Source organism: Rhinolophus hipposideros, assembly GCF_964194185.1.
Source record: "Rhinolophus hipposideros genome assembly, chromosome: 1".
NCBI classification, from domain to species: Eukaryota; Metazoa; Chordata; class Mammalia; order Chiroptera; family Rhinolophidae; genus Rhinolophus; species Rhinolophus hipposideros.
The window spans coordinates 24,475,749-24,499,825 of NC_138047.1; the positions used below are offsets into that span (position 1 = coordinate 24,475,749).

The following is a 24,077-nucleotide window of genomic DNA, read 5'->3' on the forward strand; positions in this document are numbered from 1 at the left end:
GTATAATAAGATGAAGCCAGACACTGGTACTTTCTCTTTTTAGAAACATGAGGTAGTAATTGCAACTTTTGAGCCTGTATTTATTTCCTCCCGTCTCCTTATGCGGTTTATTTTCAGATGACTGGGGCAAAGGGTTGGTGGAACTGTCAATCATTTCATTGCTTACACTCTGTTCTGGACTCTTCTCCAAGAGGCAGCCATCAGAAGGTGGGGTCCCCAGAATTACCACCACATCCTGCAGAGTTCCTGCTGCGTGCATGCTCTCGACTTGCATAACACAGAGTAACTTCAGGCAGACCAATCCCCATTTCTTCATTTTCTGTGCAGGCACCGTGCTGTGCTCGTAAGCAGGGTTTGGCTTGGTCAGGGTGAAGGGACGAGGCAGTATCAGGTAAAGTTGTGGGGAACACGGGTGAGTCCTCATGAACACTCTCTGTTGTCCCCTCAGTGTGGGTCCTGCCAGCACGACGATCCCAGCGGCGGAGCTTTGATGAGGCCAGTGCATTATGTACAGTGTAGAAGACCTCCTGATTTCTCATGGATACACACTGTCAAGAGAGCTCCCGGCACCACACGATCACTCTGAGGGGCGCCAGCCCGTGCGGACGAGAGCCAGAGCGGGCCTGCTGAACGGCTGTGAGGATGGCCCTGCCGCCTTCCCACGCGGTAAGGCATCCCTGGGGACAGGACACGGGAATGACTCCGAAAATGACCGCCGCACACTGAGAGGCCACGGAGAGCCCCAGAGAACCTCTGCTGCCAGAACGTCTGAGGCGGGGTAAGCTTCCATGGGAACCCACCATTTTCTTCTGACTTGGGGGCTTGGCAGTGGGTCTGTAATGAAAATCCTTCAGTTCCTTGTAATTGGCGAGGGCCAGGGAGACAGAGGAGAGGGAGGGCCAAGAGCATTGCTTTCCATGGAGCTGTTAGCATGTTCCAAGAGCACTGAGCACAGGCCTTAGTAGGCCTTTAGTAAATTGTGGTGAGTAAACAAATTCTCATGCTAAACACGGCGTTTTAGTACTTGGCTTCGGTGTTCCCTTGTAATGTCTTGATACTGCCTCAGCTAGGAATCATTTAAAAACTCTGCGAAAGCTAGTTTATGTCAGGCACACATTCCTAGTACATTTGGCTTTCTTAATATACGTCGATATTTGGTACATTACAGAGTTGAAAGAGGTCTGTATTTCCCTCCATTGGTGAACGACACCTTTCTTCTTGTATATTCATATAATTCCACTGGCTCCCAACTCGTGTTTCCCTTGTACACACACTGGCCCTAATGGGGGTCCCCATCTGCATACAGCTGCATCTGTGGGTGTTTTCTTACAACAGGGAGGGTTGGCTGGGGGAACAGGAGGGTTAAAAAAGAGAGAATTTCGGCAGCTTGCCATAGAGCCAGCATGGGAGAGGAGCCCTGTAACTCTCGTCCAAGCAGTTTTGACCTAGAGGAAACCTTTGTCATCACTTCATAAAATTGTGTTTGTCTTTAATGCTGTGTTGGGACCAGGCTCAGACTGGGGAAGGAAGGCTCTGCTTCTATGGAACATGTTATGAAACTGTGTGTAACCTGCAAGAAATGGATCTGTTTTTAAAGGAAACAAACAAGCAAACAAAAATGGGAGTGAATTAAGTCTAAAGCGAATGAACTAGCTGTTCGTAGTTAGAAGTCACCTTTTCACAGGAAGGGTCTTCTTGTTTGGTTGACAGCTTTCAGGCAAAAAGTGGGAGGGATTTTGTTCTTGTAATTCAGAGTATCCAATACATTGGTTATTGAGTAAAAGCAGAGGTGATCACCCCTCTTCATGCCCAGTGTAGTAAAAGCAGGTTTGTGTTGCCAAGTCAGAACCACTTCTTTGGAGAGGGGCAAGAGTCATTCATTGACGGAGCCAGGTTCAGGGGAGAACACAGAATGGACTTGGGTCCATTGCTGTCTTGGGCTTCTATGCCTTTTTAGCCATATTTCCTGAGAAACGCCCACCGTAAACTTTGAAAGAAGGTGCTTATGGACAAGTTGGCTAATATTTAGGACACCTTAGTTACTGCAACACAAACTTGAGCTTGATTTTATCCTGACTTCTGTTGCTTCTAGTTTTATGCCGCATATATCTGTACTTTCCATCTTGGATTTCAGGGTCCTGAGACTGTACCTGGGTTCCTCTTTCTTTTGTATTTCCTAGAGATTGTTACCGTGCTGGGCACAGAGGGTGTTTACTGTACATTTATGGACTCGGTTCATTCTTCCCTCCCTTGTTGCAGCTGTTGAGAAGCAGGAGGCTGTTTCCAAGCAGTGGCTGTAGAATTCATGCGAACGTACCCTGTAGGCTGTGTGGGGTCTCCCTCGGTGTTGATGGTCTGGTTCAGAGATGAGAGTTGGGTCCATAGAATTCCATATGGGCATCGTGGCTCCCAACCTCTTCCACAACTTGCTGAAGACATTCTCACCCCTGCGTGATAACAGGTTCCTGCGGACCACACGGCCCATCAGCCTGACCTCTAGGTGGGTGGGCATAATCTGATCTGCCAGCAGTTGTTCTTTCCACCATGAGTAAAGCGCTCAGATAAGCGGCTTTGTGCTGCACTGGATGTCTCCGTATTAGATGACAGAGATCTCAAAAGATCTGGCCTCTTTCCCCGTTTCTGAGGTTGGCTGATGACTTGGGAGGTGTATAGTAGCTTTTGGATTGAAGGTGGCCTCGTCAGGTGGAAAGAGAAAATGCATACATGTTTGCAAAAATCTATGCCAGTGCCCAACGCCTCAGAGACCCGCTGCAGGGCTTCCCGGGATGTAATGAAATGACATCTTTCTTCAGTAGCTAATAGTGAACTGAAAACAGGAGGTGAACAGAAAGGTGGGCAGGAGGAGGATTATTTTTCCTCATTAGGGAAAACAAAAGTGCTGTGGGGGAAAATAAATAGGTGCTAATAGTTAACAGCTTAAAATTTTTTAAAAAGGAAAAGGAAAACCAAGAATGCTTTGGCTTATGTAACTTCTAAATCTGGGTGAATATGTGGTCCTGTGCCAGGTCTCAGCCTTCAGTCTGTCCCTGAGTGCAGCCTGGTCCTGCAGCCTGGCCTGGCCCACAGTGACCCTGCTGGGCTGGCCTCTGGGTCCGGGGAAGGGCAAGGCCCAGGACGATTCTGTGCAGCTCCAAGCCCCCAGTGACTGGGAAGCCTCACGAGGGCCCCCTTTTCCTGCAGTTTCTTGGGTGGGGTGAGGTCTGCCCTACAGTGTGTCCCTCTGCCATGGAGCCACTTAGTTTCTGGGGATGATGGCCATCAGTCACTTGGAAGGCCACAGGGGCCTAACAGGCTGTTTTATTCTTGCGGAATGGCAGATCTGGAGGCACGTTGGCAATGCCATTATTTTATCACTGAGGAGAAAGTCGGCAGTTTGGCGAGGGCCGCTGGAAACCTGGCTTGGGCTACAGGCCCTGGGCTGCCAGGCGGACTGGTGGCCACTGACCTATAGCAGTGCTGGGCCTGGCGGAGCTCTCCCATGGCCCAGTTTGCAAGGGGCCTCAGAGCGCCATTTATGGTTGCTCTGTGCTGGGCTGTCCTGTCTCACTTCCTTGTCCTCTGCCCTCCCAATGGCCCGTGTGGATGTGGAACTGCTCTCCGAGCCCAGCTGCGTCCCTTTCCTGTCTGGGAGCTGCAAAAGGAATGCATCCTGTCATACTTAAATTAGGGACGTGTTTGTCGTGCTGCTTCTCTGTGTACATGGCTTAGGCTCCGTGAATGAAGGTGGTGCTGCGTGGGGCGTGGTGAGAGTGGTCAGGACTCTTTCCCTCTGATAGTTAACATCGTCTTAGAATCAAGTTTCTTATGTAAGGCCTGGTTATAGCCAGTAAAACTTAAAAAGAAAAGGATACACACATAGAGTCTTGACTAGACTTCCAGACATTCAGGATAGTGTTTCATAACTTGCTGGAGAGGTTGTGCGTTGAGCTTTTACTATCATTAGACCAAGAGGTACTGAGCACCCACCATAGGATGAGAATGACAGCTCTGATGTGAGGAGAGGTGAAAGGTTGAATTTGGTAAAACGCTCTTATACTCAAGCTACAGACCTGGGCCCTAGAGTCAATTCTAATTTGACACAGTTTATCCAAATTGATTAGTGAGCACTTGTTTTCCAGAGCTACATTCAGTGCGAGGCACTGGCCGTCTCAGGGCTGGTACCTTAAAGCACAGATGATGGACTCTGAACCCTGACTTTGTGGCTCCCTGCTCAGGGGCCTTCCTGGACCCCCACTGCCTGTGCTGTCAACCCCCTGTTCTTTTGTGGGCCCTGCAGGCCTTCTCCAAGCCCAACCTGCCTTTCCTGTGCCCTCTCCTGTTTCCAGGCTGCCAGCCACGCAGGGCTCCCCACGCCCTAGCCCTGCCTGGAAGCCCCAGAACCCTCTCCCCCCCCACCTCCCGCTGGAAACCCACCTTATCTGCTCAACTTCTTCAGCTTCCTCCTGTTAGTCTCTCTCCTGTGTTTTCCCAGCACTTTCTCCTAGTCCCCAGGATTGTCAGCTTCCTGAAGGCTGACAACATTTCTCATTCCTCTCGGATTTTGCTAATTCCTGTTAAAGAATTTTGCATTTATTAAACACGCAAACTTTTTTTTTTTTTTAAAGTAAATTCATTGGATCAACCCTAGTACTTCTTTGGCAAGGCAGCTGTGTAAGTGCTGAGTGTTTCAGATCACTGAGCTTATGTGGGATAAGAGGTGGAGAAGGGTTCGCCAGTGAGAGGACCTGTGTGAGGCTAGTTTGGGGAGGTTCCACTGTGAGGAAGGGGTGTTGGCTTTCCTGTGAGGCACTTAAAGTAGCAGTGCTGATAGCTTCCTCCATGCATGCTACCTCATGGGGGCCTAGCAGGGAGGGAGGGCGGAGGAAATAACAGTCAGAGACTGAGAAAAACTCCCAGCAGGCCATCTACTCCCTCCTCTGTGGCTTCTGTGGGGACAGGAAACTGAGCCCACCTACGTGCACAGGGGCAGGTTGTTGTGAGGACGCTCCACAGGGAGGAAAAGAAGACTCGTGGGCCTCCCTCGAAAGGGGGTGAGGAACCTGGGAGTCAGGATTGGCCCGTCAGTTGATGTCTCTCTGGGTTGGGGGTTCCCTGGGGGACTCTTTGGGTCTCTATCCCATGTTGTCATTGTCTCTGCCTTTCCCTGCACTTCTGTTCCCTCCTCTGCCTACCAGCTTCTTCCCTTCACGGACAGTTAACTCTTCCCAGGAACTTGGGCTCATGGTGACTTTTATTCTCCTCTTGCCTCTACGTGATGCTTTAACTCCAGAGCCCGCCAATGACCACGGCCTGTGTCTCTTAGATTTTTGAGAGAAAGAACGGATAGTGTTGGGCAGCCAGTGAATGCTGAGGACGACCCTCTTCCAATCAGTGGGGACAGAGAAATGAGTGGGGGTGGGAGGGAGGTTGGACGGGAGGGAAGGACCGCACGGAGGCCTCGCTGTACCCAGTGTGGGGAAAGGGGCTATGGACGAGGGTGCTGCCAGGCTGGAGGGGTGTTGGCCACGCGCTCTCAAACACGTTCTCTTCATGGACCATTCACTTGGTAACTCCAGACTTGGCATTTCCCCCTGAAGTCATTGACTTCACAGAGAGCTCATCTAGATGCTAACCCACTCTTAAGTGGTCTCAGTTAACAGATTGTGATGGGGAAACGCTGCAGGCTTGACATGAAAGTCCCTCACATGGTACAGAAGAAACTTCACAGGCCATGTCCGATGTCACTACAGTAATCATAAGTTCATAGCTGGAAAACCACGACTGTCTATGAAACGGCACACAGTCAGCATTCTGTATGTCAAATGATTTAATGCTAAATTTTTATTTTGTCCTAATTGTTGCCATATAACCAAAACAGATACTTACTGAGTGTGTCTTATGTATGGCATTTCTGTCCTCTCTCTGATAATATGAAAAGGATGTTTCTGAAAGCTTCTATTTACATCCGCGTTGAAAGATTATAATGGGAAGTATTCTTTTATCAGTTCATCAGTTTGCGCTACATTTAACTGTTTATGCATATACTGTCTTGTTCCAAAGCTTCCTTGCCAACACACACACACACAGACACACACACACACACACACACAAAGATTAAAGGGGGATCCCAGGAGACAAAGGAGAAAAGCTAGCTGTTATCTATACGTGGAGGAAACTGCTGCTTAAAATGCAAGTAGCCATAACTAAATAATACTTAGCTACCATTAAACTATGTAAAAGACTGTTATCAGGCATTCACGGTTTCCTTCATGTGTTTCCTTTGCAATATTATAATCAGAGGAAACTGTAAAATAAAGTAACAGAGCAGGGCTTTGAATCTGAAAGGCACCACATAATAGGTTCTTCTCTGCTTAGCCCCAGGAATTCTGGTAAAAATTTTTGTTAGTTAACCATGAGAATAACTTGTAATTATCTCTTGTCATCAGCGGCAGTTGTAACTAATTAAAGACTTAACAATCTAAGCAAGTCTCTGATGTGGCAGTGACCTGGGAACTCGTCCTGGGAGGCTTATATTTGATCAGTCAGCATCCATGCTAGATGGTGCTACTGGATATGATAAACAGTTAATTTTCAGAGGCTTTTTAAGCTTCTCTCAAATCATATCCTGCTTATAATGGTTTTCCAAAAAAGGAATGCTTCAACTTTAACATCTGTTTCTATGTAGCTCTTTCTCTTTACAAAACCATACTTCCACAAATAACATTTGTCTATTCGCTGCTTGCTTCATATCCTAAGTGTTAGGTGTTGTTATTTTGACCTCTTCACAGAGAAAAGTCTGAATTGTTTGAGTTGGTGTGCTCATGAACACCCATGAAGATTCAGACCTTTTATATATCCCACTGTCTTTCTATAAACCCTTCTTCTGAGGTGCTTTGTTCTTGTTCAAAAGTAGTGTAACCTTCCAGAAGTGCCTGGATTCCGGTCTTCTCTCCTTTACACCCTCTCATGTTGTTTTACTTTCACCAACTTCTCCCAACAAGAGCCAGGTTGGACCCTTTGAACATGAGTCTTCTGGAAGAACAGTGATAAGGAAGTACTTTTAGAATTAATGGTACTTTTAGAATTAATGGGAAGACTTCAGCACCACAGCCTTGTCATCACCAAGAGGAGAATTGCTAGTGTTGAGTTTCTTCTTTAGCTAGAGAATTGGATTCGTTAGTAAGTAAGCTAGGAAATACCCAGGGGAGAGACACTGGATGGTAAGAATATGAAACAGAGGTCTAAGAAAGACCTGAGTGGGTCCTCAGTTCCAGGCACTTTATTTCAAGGGTGACTACAGTTGACCCTTGAGCAACATTGGTTTGAATCTGCGGGTTCAGCCAAATGTGGACGGAAAGCAGTATATTGGATCTGCGGCTGGGAATATGCAGATGCAGAGGGCTGACTGTATGCATTGTTCTGCCATTTTACATAGGGGACTTGTGTCTCTGTGGATTTTGGTATCTGTGGGGGGTCCTAGCACCAGTCCGCTGCGGAACCCTAAGGGGCAAGTGGGGAGTCAAAAGTGAAAGTCAGAGTTTTGACTACACAGAGGTTGGCACCCCAACCTCTGTGTTGTTCAAGGTCAACTGAATTCTTGATGAAGTACAAAGAGCCTAGACAGAATCTAGCTGAGGCACCGCCAGGTACCAGCTGTGGAACCTGAGGGCCTTAGTTAGCTTTCCAAGGGTGCAGAGCCCTTGTCTATCTGGAGAGAGTGGACTGGTGCTTCACAGCTCCTTGGGCTCTCTCGTTTGCTCGTCCCTGGTGGCTGCCTGCCCTACTCCTCACTGCTCTAAGCTTACCTTCCAAAGAGCAGAGGGTTCGAGGCACAGAGAGCACTCCATAAATGTTCGTTGAATAAGTGAATGACTGCATAAAAGTGGGGTGGTGATAGAAATGTGAAAGCTGGAGTTGTTTTTTTTTCCCATTGTCCATGATGGTGGCAATGTATGGACTACACTAGTGAAGCCATTTTAACTTGGTAAAAAAGTAATATATCCTTATTAAATAGGAAAATACAGAACTAATCTGCCTTACCTATTGGGTTTCTGTCAGAGTAGATGGATTGCAGCTTGCTCTTCCTGCTTTGTTTTCATAAACTAAATATTGGTTTGTTCTACATCATCATTATGGAAACGGGTGTAGCTTCTTCCTTAGAGACCAGCCAGTACCGCGGGGCAGAGTCTTGTTATGACAATCAGCTCTATCACCATTTCCGGTGATTGTGAAGGCCTATAGAGGACGACTCAGAAAAAGACAACAGATCTAAAGTAATCGTCATGCCGAGGCAAACACTTAGTTCTTCTCCTGTCCTCCGTGCCCTCACCACCTTCCTCGGATGACATGAGGAAAAGAGTTTCAAAATTATGTACTCCACTGAGAATGTATTTTAATTGGGTTCATAATAGTAAGAATAGCTACAAACAAGGGTTATTATGTGTTAGACACTCTGCTAAACAGTTTAAATGTATTATCTCATTAGTCCCTCCCAAAAAAACTTAAAAAGAAAGGAATTACTACCATCCCCTCAGTATAAATGATGAATTAGAGGCACAGAGGGGTGAAGCATGTTGCAAAGGCATACAGTTAGAAAGTCATGGTGTTGGCATTCAAACCACACCATCTGACGGGTGCCCAGGGCAGATGCCCGCCCTCACCTGGCAGCGTTGCCACACTGCTCCCTGTTGGTGCAGTGAGAAACCCGAAGCCACGCATGGTCTGTTTAGCCCTTTGCAGGCGCCACAAGCTCTGACCACTGTGTTGACTGCAAGTAGCCTTCTTTGGGGGCTGGCTGCAGGTTCACTGGGCTTTCCCATGCCTGACCACAGGGATGGTCTTTTCCTTCCACTCTTATCCATTTGAGCCTTTCCTCCCCAAAGCTAGGGGATTTGTCAGAAGGTGATTACTGACCTGTAGTAAATGCAGGTGCAGCCACCAAGCAGTCAGATGGGGAGGCCCACATCTTGGAGGGAGGGAGCTTAGCCACCTGCCCCGACTTTATTTACCTGGGCTTTACCTGCAGCGAACTGTACATCCGTGTCGTCTCCACTGCTTCCTGCCCCTTGACACGACCCTCCCTGAGGGTCAGCTTCTCTGGAGCCTCGAGTAGGCGCCTGTATCCGCGATGGTACACAAGATGCTGTCTCTATAGAGGGAGCAGGTCATCTATCACGGAGATCCTCGTGTGCCTAGGAATGTTGACGCATGCCCTGCTGGGGAGGCTGCTGCTGGAATGAAGAGGTCTCCCAGGTGTCTTCCTGCCTTTCCATTCCGAGTCATCCGTGTCCCCTGGCCATTTTAATGAGGAAGGCAGGTGATCTCATTTAAATGAGAAACTAATGGAAGTCAGAGATGGGAATTTGTCAACCAGGCTTTCTTCTCTTGTAAGCTCAGTTGTAGGAAGGCTGCTGTTCGAAGATGGCATTCACTATGAGATTCTAGCTCTCTCCACTGAGGGTAACTCAGTGCACACAGCAGGGGCCGCCCTGCCCTGGGTGGCCTGCCAGCATTTCCCACCCTCCTGTCGTACACGTTCTTTTTCTCCTTCCATGCAGGCCTCCTGCCCTTCTTCCTTCAGTTGTATTCCTTTTCTCCCTCCTACTTCGCTCATCTTTTCCTTCTCTATGGGTGCATTTGTCAGTGGTCCACGTGGAGAGTGAACCTCAGAAAAATCCCCCTCATTGAGTGGTTTGCCTAGTCCCTGAATTTGTTATAAACGAGAATTCTCACCACACTTTCTAAGATGGCTCAGTCTTTCACACCGGCACCCACTGTGCACTTACTAACTTGTAAAAAGCAAGCACCACTCCCGGAGCAGGATCTCTGACTTACATGGCATGTAAAAAGGTCTTTACTAGATTTGCAGAACGAAAGTCCATTGAAGTCCTACCCCAAAGAGAATTCAGGAAATTGCTGGCAACCACAAATTAGATGTCCATTTCTAGCTATCTAATTCTTTAAATACTGTGTTTCTTCAAAAATAAGACCAGGTCTTATATTAATTTTGGGTCCAAAAGATGCATTAGGGCTTATATGTTTAGTGGGTGTCCTCCTGAAAAATCATGCTAGGGCTCATTTTCCGGTTAGGTCTTATTTTCGGGGAAACATGTTGTCATGGTCCTATGGCAGAGCAATTGGCAACGGCAGCAGGGATGGCTTCCAAAGTGGCTTTTTCCATGCTGAGTTAATCTTTGTGGAACCCAGACCCAAGGTCAGGCATTCAAAGTCAGGAGACTCGGGCTTCCATCTGCTATGTCAGCAGGTGGTTTTCCAGGTGAATCTACTTAGTTACCACTGCACACCTATACCCTGAGTGCTTTGAAGGTTTTTCCTGTCTTCCCTTGTTCATGTCTAAATTAAGCATCATTTATATGTCCAACAATTTATTATGCCTCCTCTTTCAGACCCATTATAAAGTGTGTATATTTAAAAAGAAATAACACAAAAGTTACCCCCGAAATAGTCTACCTGGAACTTGATTTTAACTGAATCTATATTATTTATCGTTTATACTCATTTATTGTGCCATTCTGAAAAGCAGGCATAAAAGTACATTAACAATCTGACCAGGCATTTGTGTATTTTCTAGTTACAACTGTGCCAATGCACTTGCAATTAATTCTTGTTCAGATTGAACTTGGCTGAAGAGTAGTATCCATTCATTATGGGTCTAGCAGCTTTATCTTTTCTGACTGATCTTTACTTGATGCTGACCTCTATACCTTCGTCTTAATCTTCTCTTGACCTTATATTTCCCCTTTCTAAAAGTAGTCTCTTTGTTACCCTGTATCAGAGGTTATTTACACAGTGTCATATGTTGAATATACCAAGACATGCTGAGAAATAAAATTACGGGCATCTAGGCTCAAAGAGCCTTAAGAGCAGGTCCTGTAACAACAGATGGCTGACCCCATCACAGAAACATGTCAAACATCTAACACTGGGGCTGGTGAATAGGAGTCACTTGAGAGATGCCTTAATGCCTCTGCCCATCAAAAGGAAGAGAGCTTCACCTTCGAAGAGTGTGAGGTTCTTTAAGGGACATGTGCTACCTTTGTGCTCAGACCATGCATCTTGGTAAGACTGACCCATCTGGAAGAGGGTGTGGCTTCGGAAAGATTGGAAAGTGCTGCAGCTGTCCCCGTTCCAAAATGTGACTCTACATCAAGGTTTAAAGGCAGTGTGTAGCTCTGGTAGGTGCTAGGCTGGCAGACCTGCAACCGGAGGAAATCGGTGGGCCAGGGATCACTTTAGTGGGGCCTCCCACTCGCCATCCCAACCTCACGGGGAAGCATGGCTAACTAGACTTTGGGGGCTGCCCACAGGGATCAGGTTCAGATTTTGTTCATGGAGGAGGGAGGGCATCTCTCCCATGACCACTGGGTATCAGGCACAAAGCTGGGCTGTAGCATGCCCAGATGATAGCAAGTTGGTTCAGCAACTAAAGACCTGGGAGTCCACTGAGAGGGTAATCCTGGAGCGTGTGAAACCGTGCTTAAAAGTCATTCAAGTACTGCCATTCTAAGTAGGCTTTTACTTTTTAAAAGAAGGGCAGTATTGTGGTTGAAAATGAGCCATGTGAACTACTAACAGAAATGTTTCCTAATTTTTTCATCATTAGCTTTTATATGTTCGGTGACTAGCTTTGCCTGTTTTCCTTTAGACATGTTGTTTTTCACATGTTCGTATTTCAAATATTTTCCAAACAGCTTCTATCAGTTGTTTTGTTGGCATCATGTCTCTTTTCTGTGATAAGGCATGGAGCTGTTAGCAAGTGTAACTTCTGTCTCATCTCTGTTCTGTTCTCCCAGGAATTCTGTATAAAGACTCTGCTTGTCTCATTGAATTTGTCACCACAATTTATTTTGGCTATCGCATTCCACTTTGCTTTCCTTATCTTTTTCCCACCCTGTATTAATGTGTTCAGCATGTTTTGTAAAATGTCTCATTGTTAACTTTTTTAAAATGTAAATTATTAGTCTCATTTTTTAAAAAAGAAGCAATGATTTCATCTTATTTCTCAACGGTGTTCAAAAATATATTCTTGGCTTTGAAGCCATCTGAGGTAGCACATATTTTAGCTGGTAATGGACGTCATATATCAAAGCCAGTAACTGTCCACACTTGATAACTTGTCTGAAGGAGAAATTTGCCAGAACTATCACCATGTGGGGTCCACTTGTGCTTGTCAGAGCCAGGCTCATACTAGGCACAAAATAGATGTATATTAAATAAATGCTTTAGTTTTCTGTGTCATGTGGACTGATTTTTAAATAGACTATTTAAAATTTCCCAGATGATCTGTGTTTTCGTTAAATTGGGATTTTAGTGCATTGGGCAAATAGAAAAAAGTTTAACCCAGAATGCTTAGCCATTTTGGTTAGTTACATCCCACAGTTTTGCCAAAGAGAGTAAGATAATAATGTAACGTTTTGGGTGGGAAGAAAACTGACCACATTACTTGCAGGTAGTTGCAGTCTGTTTATATTCTTAGCCTATTTATGTCATTCTTTATTTGTCTTCTGATTATGCTTGTGGCACACACATCACCTTGGAATCCACGTATCACCTTGGAGTTTCAGTCACTCTTGGCATTTAAGCACACCGCATGTTTACCGAGAAAGCAGAATATGCATTGGGAAAACGAGCTAGAAGCCACACAGTGTGGTTTCTTCCGTAAAGTCGGGCAGCCCAGGCACCTGTTTATAAGGACTAAGAATGGTCCTTATTAAAGCCGTGTGGTGTATAAGGCCCACTCGCCATGAGCTCAGGAACAGGCAGGGAAGTAGACTTTGATGCAGGGCATCAACCACAAATTTCCTAATGATTTATTTTACTTTCTCATAATCGGATCTGTGACCATTGAAACTTCTTATTAAGTTGCGCTTTTTAAGTCTCGCCCTTAGACTTTGCATAGAGTCTAGGATCCTGTAGCCGCAAGGTGCTGAGGACTTCTACAGTGTTTTGCAGGCTATGGGTGGGGAGTCACAGAGGATTTCCTAAGGGAAGGGACTGAGGCTTCCAGAGCCGTGGACTGTGATTGGCTGGCTCACCTGGGTGGGTGGTGTGGGAGCGGAGGTGGCTTCCATAACGACTAATCCTTAAACCGTGTTTCCCTGAAAATAAGACCTAACGGGAAAATAAGCCCTAGCATGATTTTTCAGGGTGACATCCCCTCAACATAAGCCCTAATGCATTTTTTGGAGCAAAAATTAATATAAGACCCGGTCTTATTTTCGGGGTAACACAGTATTAGGTTGGTGCAAAAATTGCGTTTTTTGCAATTATTTTTTTTTTTTATTAATTAATTTATTTATTAGTTTCAGGTGTACAAAACAAGGTAATACTTAGACGTTCATCATTTATATCCCTCATACTGTGAACCCCCCTCCCCCCATCCACTATCCCTCCGACCTTTTGCACCAACCTAATAGAACCTGACGCAAGAAGTGCTCTGCTAAGAATTCAGAGCCTAAATGTTGAAAACCTGATTTTGATGACCACAAAAGCAACAAAGAAATAGACCTCTGGCACTGTGTGTGAGTAGTCAATGCAGAAGAAATTAGGCTGCTCAATGGCAAATGGTTTACCTCAAATTGATTTTAAATATTTTCTACTTTTTCAACCCGTAACTCAGCTTTGTTTTAAGTGGCTGTTTTAAGTTCTTGGAGATGGGGGTGGAGGCAGGATTTGAAGAGCTACCCTCACTTTTTTTAAGGCAAAGAAGTAATTCCCAAACCATAATAGTAATAATAGTAATGTAGTAATAGATTTTTACTATTTAATTACCATCTAGGCCCCTGCAGAACAGCAGCCTTCTGCCAGTGTGTGGGGAATGGTGTTCCTGCAGCCCAATCCCAGCAGTTGCTCCGTTCCCAGGGCTTCACATGCCATGGTTGCACAGAAATAGGGGCGTAGGAGCCCCTCTCCGTTCTCTGCCGTCTTCACTCTACCGTGCTATCAGCTGAAACGTGGACTGTATTGTAGAAATCGTTTGAAACCACAAATGACATGTAGGCACATGAAAAAGATTGACCTTATGAGTGATCAAAGAAATGCAAATTAAAAAAAAAACCTGATTGTAATAAGCAGAGATGGGAAAGGTTTAGCAAGACCAGCTCTCTTCTGCACTGCAGCTGGGAGTATAAATTGGAATGGCTGATCTAAAGTCAGGTTTGCTAATATGGATAACATAATGCTCCGATCTACTAATTCCTTTTTTAAGGATTTATTCTAAACAGTCTGAGACATGCTTAATGTTTGTGAACAATAGTGTTCCTCAAAGTGTTTTAGAATATAATCTACATAGATGTCCAAACAGTGGTATAAATGGTTAAATAAATCATGTACATATGATAGAAAACTATTCATCCATTAAAATTATGCACTTGAGGAAATTTTCATTCCACTGGAAGAAGTAAAACAGAGTGCCTAACTAAATGGGCTTTATGGTCCCACCACTTGGGTTTGAATTCTTTTCCCACCACTCCTTACAAGCTGTGTGGCTTGAGAGAGTTGTTTAACCTCTCTGTGCCTCTTTTTTCCTTATCTGTAAAAGTGAGAAATAATGGTGGTTGTAAAGTTAACGAAAGAATTCATTTAGCATGCTTTGCACAGTACCTGACACAGCATAGCGCCCAGTAAATGTTAGTGTTAAGCAAGTTACTTAACTTCTGTGCCTCAGTTTTCTGCTTTGTAAAATGGAAATGACAGTAGTTCGTACCTCAGAGAGGTGCTGGTGAAGCTTAAATGAGTTCCTGTATTAAAAGCACTTAGTGTGGACCTAGCACATGGTAACCACTATGTAAGTGTCAGCTGTTTGTACTACAAGTGTTGGGAAATGTTCATATAAATCCACACTCCTAGCAGAATACTAAGGCTATTTGAAAATACACACACACACGCACACATATACTCTCACAGAGACAAGAAGATGTATATCAAAATGACTATCTCTGGTTAGAAAAATTATAAGTGATTTTTGGTTTCTGTACTTTCCTATATTTTTCTAAATTTTCAATACCGAATACATAATACTTTTATAATTTAAAAAACAAACAATTGTTTTAGAGTTGAAACTTTTTCTGCTTGGCGCATGGTTAAGCAGAATAGTTGAGTGCTCCAAGCCTCTTTCCAGTTAATGGTTTTTCTGTGATAAAGTCCTCATCTCTGGTCATTTGTAGGCAGTCGCTTAACATTTCTGCACAGTATAAGTGTTGATTAGATTCCTTCTTTAGCAGCATTAGAACAGTGTTTCTAAACTCTGGGTGCAGCTAGACTCATTTGAGGAGATTGAAATCCACTGGTGTTGGGCTCCTCACTAGATGGATTAGATTCAAATATTTGGGGTGGGGGTGCCCCTGGGCATTGGTATTTTTTAAAGGCTCCCAAGGAACTTCTAAGATGCAGCCAGGTGGTGAACAGCAAGCTGGAACAAGGCTGGCATTTATCTCCTGCTACCTCCTGCCCAGCAGAGAGTTCTGCCCATGGACAGTGCTCTCTATTCCTCTGGTCAGTTGCATTCAGCCCTGGAAGTCTGTTCCACGTCGTCTGTAGATAAGATTCCCCTGGAGTGCTTGTTAAAAATACAGCCACCTGGACCCTAACCCACACCTACTGAAGCTGACTTCCAGGGGAAGAGACTTGCTAATACTTGTCTTTAGTGACCCACTGGTGATTCTTACCATCAGGGAAGTGTGGGAACTCTGCGAGGCTGTGGTTCTGTCTCAGCCACACACTGGGAATTCCTGGGTACCTGGAAAAACTCTGATGCCGGGTCCACCCCTGCCGCCACGATTCTAACATGGTGGAGCGAGGATACTGGCTGGGCGTCGGGAGCTGTCGGTCCCTCTGGGTGCTCCTGTGCAGTCATGGTTGCCAACCAGCAGCAGTGATGGTTCTCAGAGTGGGTGCAGGAACCAGTGGCATCAGCGTCACCTGGGGACCGGTTAGAAATGCACCTTATATTCCACCCGTGAGCGAAATCATGTGGTATTTGTCTTTCTCTGTCTGACTTATTTCCCTTAGCACAACACCCTCAAGTTGCATTCATGTTGTCACAAATGGCAAGATTTCATTCTTTTTAATGGCTGAGTCGTAGTCCACTGTTTAAATGTACAAACAAAACAAAACAAAATGAAAGCAAACTCAGAGATATAGGGAACAGATTGGTGATTACCAGAGAGGACGGGGGTTGGGGAAGAGCCAAAGCGGGGAAAGAAATGAATTGTTTGGTGATAGATAATAATTAGACTTGTGGGGGTGATCACTTTGTAGTAGAAACAGATGTCAAATTATAATGTTGTATACCTGAAACTTATATAATAACGGAAAATGCACCTTATGGAGCCCCCTCCCAGTCCTGCTGACTCAGAACTGGGGATGGGTCCCCTCTCGTGATTCCCTCATGCACTAAAGTTAAGGAATCACTGCTATTGGGCAGGGTCATGAAGAGCAGGTTCCCACACTCACTCCTTGAGAGCTCAGTGGTCTGGACCGAGCTGGGGCTGGATGCGCAGTGTCCCAGGACTACACTTGAGAAGCAGTGCTCTCTGGTTTACCCTTGCTCCCTCGGGCATTCAAAGTTCTAAGGGCCTTGGCATCTCTCAAGCATAACCGTGTCCTAATGTTCTTGTGGGCAGCCTGTTGCTGCCACTCCTAGGCCCTTGGATGGCAAAACAGTGGCTGCCTTCCAGCCATAATTCGTGGGATGTGCTTTCTTTAAAGTCGACAAGTACTCTGGTTGAGAATCTAATTTTCAAAAGTACTGACCTACGTTTGACTTGGAACACCAGTCACAGAAGCAGAGAACTGCATGTTTCTTCTGTATGCTTCCTCCCTCGGTGTAATTTCCGTGCCTCTTTGTTTTGTAGGTTTTATCATCAACCCATGCTAGCGTGGTCCTCTCAGCCCCAGAGCGGTCACAGTCACGCCTATTGGAGAAGAGGACAGGAGGTCAGTGGCTTGCTGGGTCCAAGGGACCGAGACGACCTGGAGGTCAGAGGAATGGCCCAAGCCCACAGTCTGCCAGTCTACGCAAGGGAGGGTCCATGGGAAGTTGGAGGAAGGACAGAGAATGTGATGAAGAAGGCAGTTTGGGAAGAAGAACTAAAAATGGAGGGTCCTGCCAAGTGGCAGAATGTGAGCCTGGAAAGCTGGAACCAGCCAAAGAAATTAGGGAGACAGATGTCTGATGGTGACAGGGAAAAATTGTTTCAAGATCTGTACCCATTCCTGCGAGGAGAACATGTGCTGAATTCCCAAAGCAAAGGGAAATCCCGGTCGTTGCCTAGAGTTCTCTCTCCCGAGAGTCTCAGTTGCATGGAAATTCCGTTAAGTGATGGGCATTTACCAGGTGTCCCTAAAATGCCATTTTACCCTTCAAATGGTGCACCAAGTTTGGAATCCACAAGAAACCCTGATAAGGGTGGCTCCTCGGTCCCTTTTTCCCGGCCAAAGTTTGGGAGACCTCTCAAGCCTCCCTCCTATGACTCCCACCAACATCCCAGGGGAGGAGTGGAAAACAGCGGCTACCTGGACAGCCAGCAGACAGACCTGAGTATCGCCTGCTTGACCAAAGCGCACGACCCCAGGCAGGAGCTCTGCCTGCCCGACTCTGGCTTGGAACCTCCAGTGTACGTGCCACCGCCATCGTACAGGTCGCCACCCCAGCACATCCCAAACCCCTACTTGGAGGATTTGGAGCCCAGGCCTGTGTGTGGTGACCGTGGACATCTGGCGGAGGAGGCCACGGCGAGCGGTCAGCTTCCTTCTGGCTCCCTGGGGAGTGGGAGTGAGTATGGTGCGAGCCCACGCTCTCCCCGAAGTTTCCCTCAACAGCCCCGTCCCACCACTGCTTACGACGGCTCCATTCTGTATATTCCCTTTGACGACCCACGGATACGGCATATTAAACTGGCCCAACCCCAGGGTTTCTGTGAAGAAATAAAGACGGATGAGAAATTGTACAGCTCTGGTTTGGTCTGTGCCCCAGAGCCAGTTCATGGATACATGTACCATGATGGTGCCGTTTTGAACCCACAGAGCATGATACCCCCATCAGGGAGTGAGAAAGGCCCTGTCCTTGCCAATCCCAGCCCCCTGTGGCCATGGGGCCAGCTCCCCAGGGATGGAGAAAATCGTGGCTTTTCTGACCAAAGAGACCACTGTGTTACGAGAGGACAGTGGCCTGAGGTGAGCGGCAGCCAGCATGGACAAGCAGAAAGCCAAGTCTCCTCCCCAAACCCCCAGGGCGAGAGTACCTGCGAAACCCGAACCAGGCTCAAAAAGTTTGAAACTGGGATTCAGACCAAGAAAAGTTCAAAGAAAAAAATGAACGAGACAATATTTTGTTTGGTTTCCATCCCAGTTAAGTCAGAATCACATCTGCCAGATATAGATACCAACAACAATGCCTTAAAACAGAGTGCTGATAAAAAGCCTGGGGTTGATAAGAGTGCCGCTCTGCAGGAGCAGAGTCTGCTGAGCATGTCTTCCACCGACCTGGAGCTGCAAGCTCTCACAGGAAGCATGGCTGGGAGAACAGAGTTCCAAAAACAAGGTCTGGGGGAACCAGAAGAAGGGAAACAAACAGATGACCTCAGATTCATTCACCCTATGAAACACAGAGAACTCAAGTATTCTGGCTCGTGGCCAGGGCACCACTACAGAGACCAGCAAACACAAACCACTTTCACTGAGGAATCCAAAAGCCTGCAGCCCCTCCTTGATGAGACGTCGGGACGGTCGCCTAATGTGGTGCTGACTTCACAGTTTCTAGACCCTCCTGCCTCAGACGCTCAGATGCCTATGGCATTAGCTGCCGGTGACCAAAACCAGAGGCCAAATGCTCATCACCTAAAAGGTCAACTGTCCCTCACCCCTTCCAGCTATAGTGCTTTTTCAAGGACTTCCTCTTCCGTGAACCAGGCCCCTGTGCCAAAGGCAGGCCAGAGTCAGGTCTGCGTGGATGGCCACGGACAGGGAGGCAGCCCCGTGCCCAGGGGTGAGGTGGTGAAGGGTGCGACCACAGGCCCATGCAATAGTCAACAGCTGTTTGGTCAGTTTCTTTTAAAACCAGTTAGCCGACGTCCCTGGGATTTGATAAGTCAGTTAGAAAGTTTTAACAAGGAGCTTCAGGAAGAGGAAGAGAGCAGTCATAGCAGCACTCGCAGTGAGGACAGTGAGACAGAATGGCAGCGGCAAGACCCTGCTGACTCCACAGCCAATAATATGGGCTGCAGTGACGCCAGCCGTGAAAGGAGAACGGAGGAACCGCCATGGCGGCCGGTGCAGGAGGAGCTCATGTTGGGGTCGGGAAGAGTTCAGAGTAAGTCTGAGAGCTGGAGTGAGGAGCAGAAGCCTGCCATCCACCAGCCGGGTGCCCGTCCTCAATCCCCGGGCCCTCCACAGGCAGAAGACAGCAGAGGTGAAGCGTTGCTGTCAGCACATGGAAGCTGGGTTACAGAGAAGAGAAACCAGGAGATCAAGAAAAGAATAAAGGAGCTCGCGGTCAGCCCAGGTTCGGTGAAAAGAATGCCGTCTTCTAGGTCAGGTGACACAAAACCAGTGTCTGATCCAGCTGAACTGAGGGAGCCCCAGCAAAGGCAGGAACTCCCCAGTGTTTCAAGTTCTGTGGAGCTGAGCAAAGCGGGAAACTCTCTGAAGGCCGGTGGTGGGCAGGAGAGGGGCACGGTGGTCCGTCTCTCTCTTGCCAGCAAACCCCGAGGACTCTCGGCACCCGACTTGAGGTCTGTGGGGCTGATCCTGGCACAAGAGCAAAGTGCCAATAAGTTAGATGGGTCTTCAGGTGACGCGAGTGCAATAGAAATCCCCCCAAATGAGTCCCTTCAAGCGAGGGCTGTGAGGATCCTGGGCATCGATGTGGCCGTGGAGTCCTTGCTGCCAGGCACCAGGAGAAAAGGACAGAACCATCACCCCGACCCTGATGGCAGTGCCCGCAGGCCAGCGTCCCCCAGGGAGGAGCCAGTGTCCAATCCAATACAGCCAGATAACCCCACAGTGTGCACTGATGCCTTTTATGGCAGGAGAAAGTGTGGCTGGACTGAAAGCCCTCTCTTTGTAGGGGAAAGGGACAGTGCCCGACGGGCTCCCTGGACTTCTGAGCGCTCAGGTGTGGACGGAGCCATCCCCAGCAAGGCCCCCAACCCCGAGCCTCCCACTAGCGCCCCGGAGTCCATGCCTTTCAATCACAAGGATGTGGGGACAAAACCACCCTTCAGGTCCACTCTGTTCCATTTTATAGAAAGGACTCCAAGTGTGACAGGCTCACAGAAGCTGAGAAGCACTTCCAAAGTGATTGAGAGTTTACAAGAGAAACTGGCTTCCCCGCCTCGGAGAGCCGACGCTGACCGCTTGATAAGGATGAAAGAGGTGAGCTCTGTGTCTCGGATGAGGCTCCTGAGCTCTCGGAGCACCGACTCCATGGAGGAAGCCAAGGCTGAGAGGGGCCCCGGGGTGCCACCCGGAGGCCTGGTGTCTCTGACCACCGACGACCTGGCCTGCAAGGAGGAGAATGGGCTCTCTGTCTCCAAGCGCGCCCTCTCATGGGAAGAAAACAGGCACCTGGCAGCGGGCAGGGAGAAGAGTACCCTGGATCAGGACTTCTGGTGCCCAGGTGAGGAATCAGGCAAGCGGGCAGATGTTCACTATTAATTTGGTGTCCTTGGGACATAAAAAATACCAGGTTGATGGATAATAAAAATCTGCATATTCAGAATAGATCAGGTTCACCTTGTGAATTATTGTACCAGACGATTCATCATTTTACGAGGAATTTTCTAGAAGCTTTCCTTAAAAATCAAGATCTTGTAATGTATTTTAAATGATTATATCTTTATAGAAATGATCTATGTAAACAACTATGTAAAAATACCCATATAAGCAACTTGTTGGCTCCCTTACTGTGAAGAGGTGAATCAATAAAGCATTCCATCTTTGGTGCAGGCACCTTGATAAGTCTTGTAGGAGACCATAGCACTTGTGCTCTATACTCTCTCCTAAACTAACAGGCATTCATCCAAATAAACCTCATTGCTTCTTATTAACCTAGTAAGAAAACATATACTGGGTTGATTAAATAAACCACCTGCCCCATGATGCTATCTCTTACCTTTTCACCTTCCAAAATCCTTTGTTCCCCACCCCATTTTTATCTGTTTTCACTACCATACCATTTATAAAACTTTAGTATACAAAATTAACTTTTTTGACACCCTATCCCTAAAAAGGTCACTTATTAATTCTGTTAAAGTTCTCTTAAGTTCGGACTTCAAAATCCCAGGTGAGGTGGTTTTGCCAACTGCATCCTGCAGGCCTCTGAACCCTCTCCATCCTCCCACCTTAACACGTCTTCGAGAGCCTTTTCTGAGTCATAAAGCTACAAGGCAGGTTCCCAATGACAGTAACAGTGAGTTTCCCCAAATGCAATTTCACTATCTTGGCTCTGATACAAACCAGCCAGGAGAACTCTCGGCATTTCTGTTTTAGCCACTTTCTTCAGGGGCTGGGGATTATCAATTATATGTATCATAGAAATGGTTAAAAGGAGAGTTGAAGTAGTTACCAAAAGGTACACCTCGTAAATCACAAACTAGAAGAGACCTTAAATCATTAATTCAGACCTTTTTATAGTGAGGGGAAAACTGTGCCCTCACGAGGTGTTAGCGCGCTGCCCTCAGACCCCAGTCTGACCTGAGCCAGGCCGGCTCTTCCATCTTCCTGTGCTGTCCCAACAGGGTGGGCCCCCAGCCCTGCTGCTCTGTCTCCTATTTTGAAATCCAAGGATGGATTTATTTATTTACCTATTTACTTTTTCCATGAGGACGAAAGTCATCTAAACATCTCCATTTTCAGAGTTCAGAATGTCAATATTTCTTTCAGCTTCCTCTAACTTGTTTCCAAATAAGTTTTGAACTTTGTGGTTATTCTTGTTTATTTATTTATTTCACCCGTTCCCATACCCCCCCCCTTTGGCCACCTTCTGTTTATTCTTTATATCTATGGCTCTGTTTCTGTTTTGTTCTGTGTATTCTTCTGTTGTTGTTTTTTTTCAGCTTCCACATATAAGTGAGATCATATGATATTTGTTTTTCTCTGTCAGACTCGTTTCACTTTGCAGAATACCCTCGCAGTTCATTCATGTTGTCACAAGTGACAAGATTTCATTCTTTTTTATTGCTGAATAATATTCTGTGGTGTATATATATATATATATATATATATATATATATATATATGTATATCATGTGTTCTTTATTCATCTATCAATGGACACCTACATTGCATCTATATCAGCTATTGTAAATAATTCTCTACTGAAGATAGGGGTGCATGTATCTTTTTGAATTAGTGTTTTTGTTTTATTTAGATAAATACCCAGAAGTGGAATTGCTTTTATTTAGATAAATACCCAGAAGTGGAATTGCTGGGTCATAAGGTAGTTCTGTTTTTAATTTTTTGAGGAACCTCCATACTGTTTTCCACAGTGCCTGCACCAATCTGCAATCCCACCAACAGTGCAAAGGGTTCGCTTTTCTCCACATCCTCACCCACACTTGTTGTTTGTTGATTTATTGATGATAACCATCCTGACAGGTATGAGGTGATATAGCTCATTGTGGTTTTAATTTGCATTTCTCTGATGATTAGTGACATTGAGCATCTTTTCATATGTCTGTTGCCCATTTGTATCTTGTCTTGGGAGAAATGTCTATTCAGGTCCTCTGCCCATTTTTTAATTAGATTGTTTGATATATTTTTTTGGTGTTAAGGTTATATATGAGTTTATATTTAAGTTAAATATATGAGTTTCTTATATATTGTGATATTCACCCCTTATTGAATGTATCATTTGTGAATATCTGCTCCCATTCATTAGGTTGTCTTTTCCTCTTGTTGATAGTTTCCTTGGCTGTGCAAAAAAAGTTTTAGTTTGATGTAGTCCCATCAAATTGAAAGTCCCCTTTTCTTTTGTTGCCCTTGCTCGAGGAGTCATATCCAAAAAGATACTTCTAAAACTATAATGTCAAAGAGTTTACTGTGTATGTTTTCTTCTAGGAGTTTTATGGTTTCAGGTTTTACATTTAAATCTTTAATTCATTTTGAGTTTATTTTTGTACATGGTGTAAGAAGGTGACCCAGTTTCATTTTTTGCATGTTATCTGTCCAGTTTTCCTAACACCACTGGAAGAGACTGCCCTTACCCCATTGTATATTCCTACCTCCTTTGTCGTAGATTAATTGACTATATAAGTGAGGATGAAATTCAAGGATTTAAAAGTAGATGGAAAAGATTGCTTGTTTCAGTTAGAAGAATTCAGAAATTTTTGTTAAACAAAAAAATATACTTAGCACTTTTTAAATTTTCCTGAAAATGCAGTATGATTCTTAGGAATGTTAGCCAATGTTGCTCTGTTCCTTATGCAAAATACTACGTTATTGAAATAACCAATTTGTCAGAGCCCTCTTGGAGATCATCTCATTTGACAAATGTGGTTTTGCTGACGATGAGCATACTAAGAATATGGAACCTTTGCTATATTAAGAATATGGAAACTTTGCCATTATGGTGAAAGAGTGTTACAGCGCCCATTTTTGGAGCTGTGGAGAAGATATATTAGGCTTCAGCGTGCTTCCTCTTCCCCTGTCCACCCCCTCCCCCAAATACGCCCTGCTAGTTAAAAAGATATCATAGGCTTTTAAAGTGAGCTTCTTTATCTATAAAATCAAGATGATTTTATCAGTCTTACCTCATCCTGAGAATTATAAGGACTTTAAAATAAGACAAATCCTGTTAAAATAAAACACCAGTTTGTAAAGAGTTCTGTGTCTCACTCCATGGCCACATATTTTATGCAGTATTTTATAGGATAGAATTTCTAGTTCAATAAAGCAGTCCCTCAATTATTAGCCTGACATTTGGCTTGTGAATGGGGTGGGATAGGTATCTGAAAACACTTACATAATTAATTTTAGCCATTAAAACACCTCCTCCATGACCTTATTATTATTTTTATTTTTTAAAACCATACTTACAGGGAGAATTTTTTTTTCTC

At 45.6% G+C, this 24,077-nt stretch overlaps 1 protein-coding gene across 2 annotated transcripts in view; it reads left to right on the forward strand.

The window, feature by feature from the left end:
- The window catches only part of JCAD (junctional cadherin 5 associated), a 45,975-nt gene that overhangs the window by 14,216 nt on the left and 7,682 nt on the right, over positions 1–24,077 (forward strand). For both annotated transcript variants that reach the window (XM_081060525.1, XM_081060526.1), the window contains 2 exons: positions 449–778; positions 16,875–20,638. In XM_081060525.1, coding sequence (XP_080916651.1) covers positions 507–778; positions 16,875–20,638 — 4,036 coding nt within the window. In that variant the 5' untranslated portion in view covers positions 449–506. The remainder of the gene's footprint in view (positions 1–448; positions 779–16,874; positions 20,639–24,077) is intronic.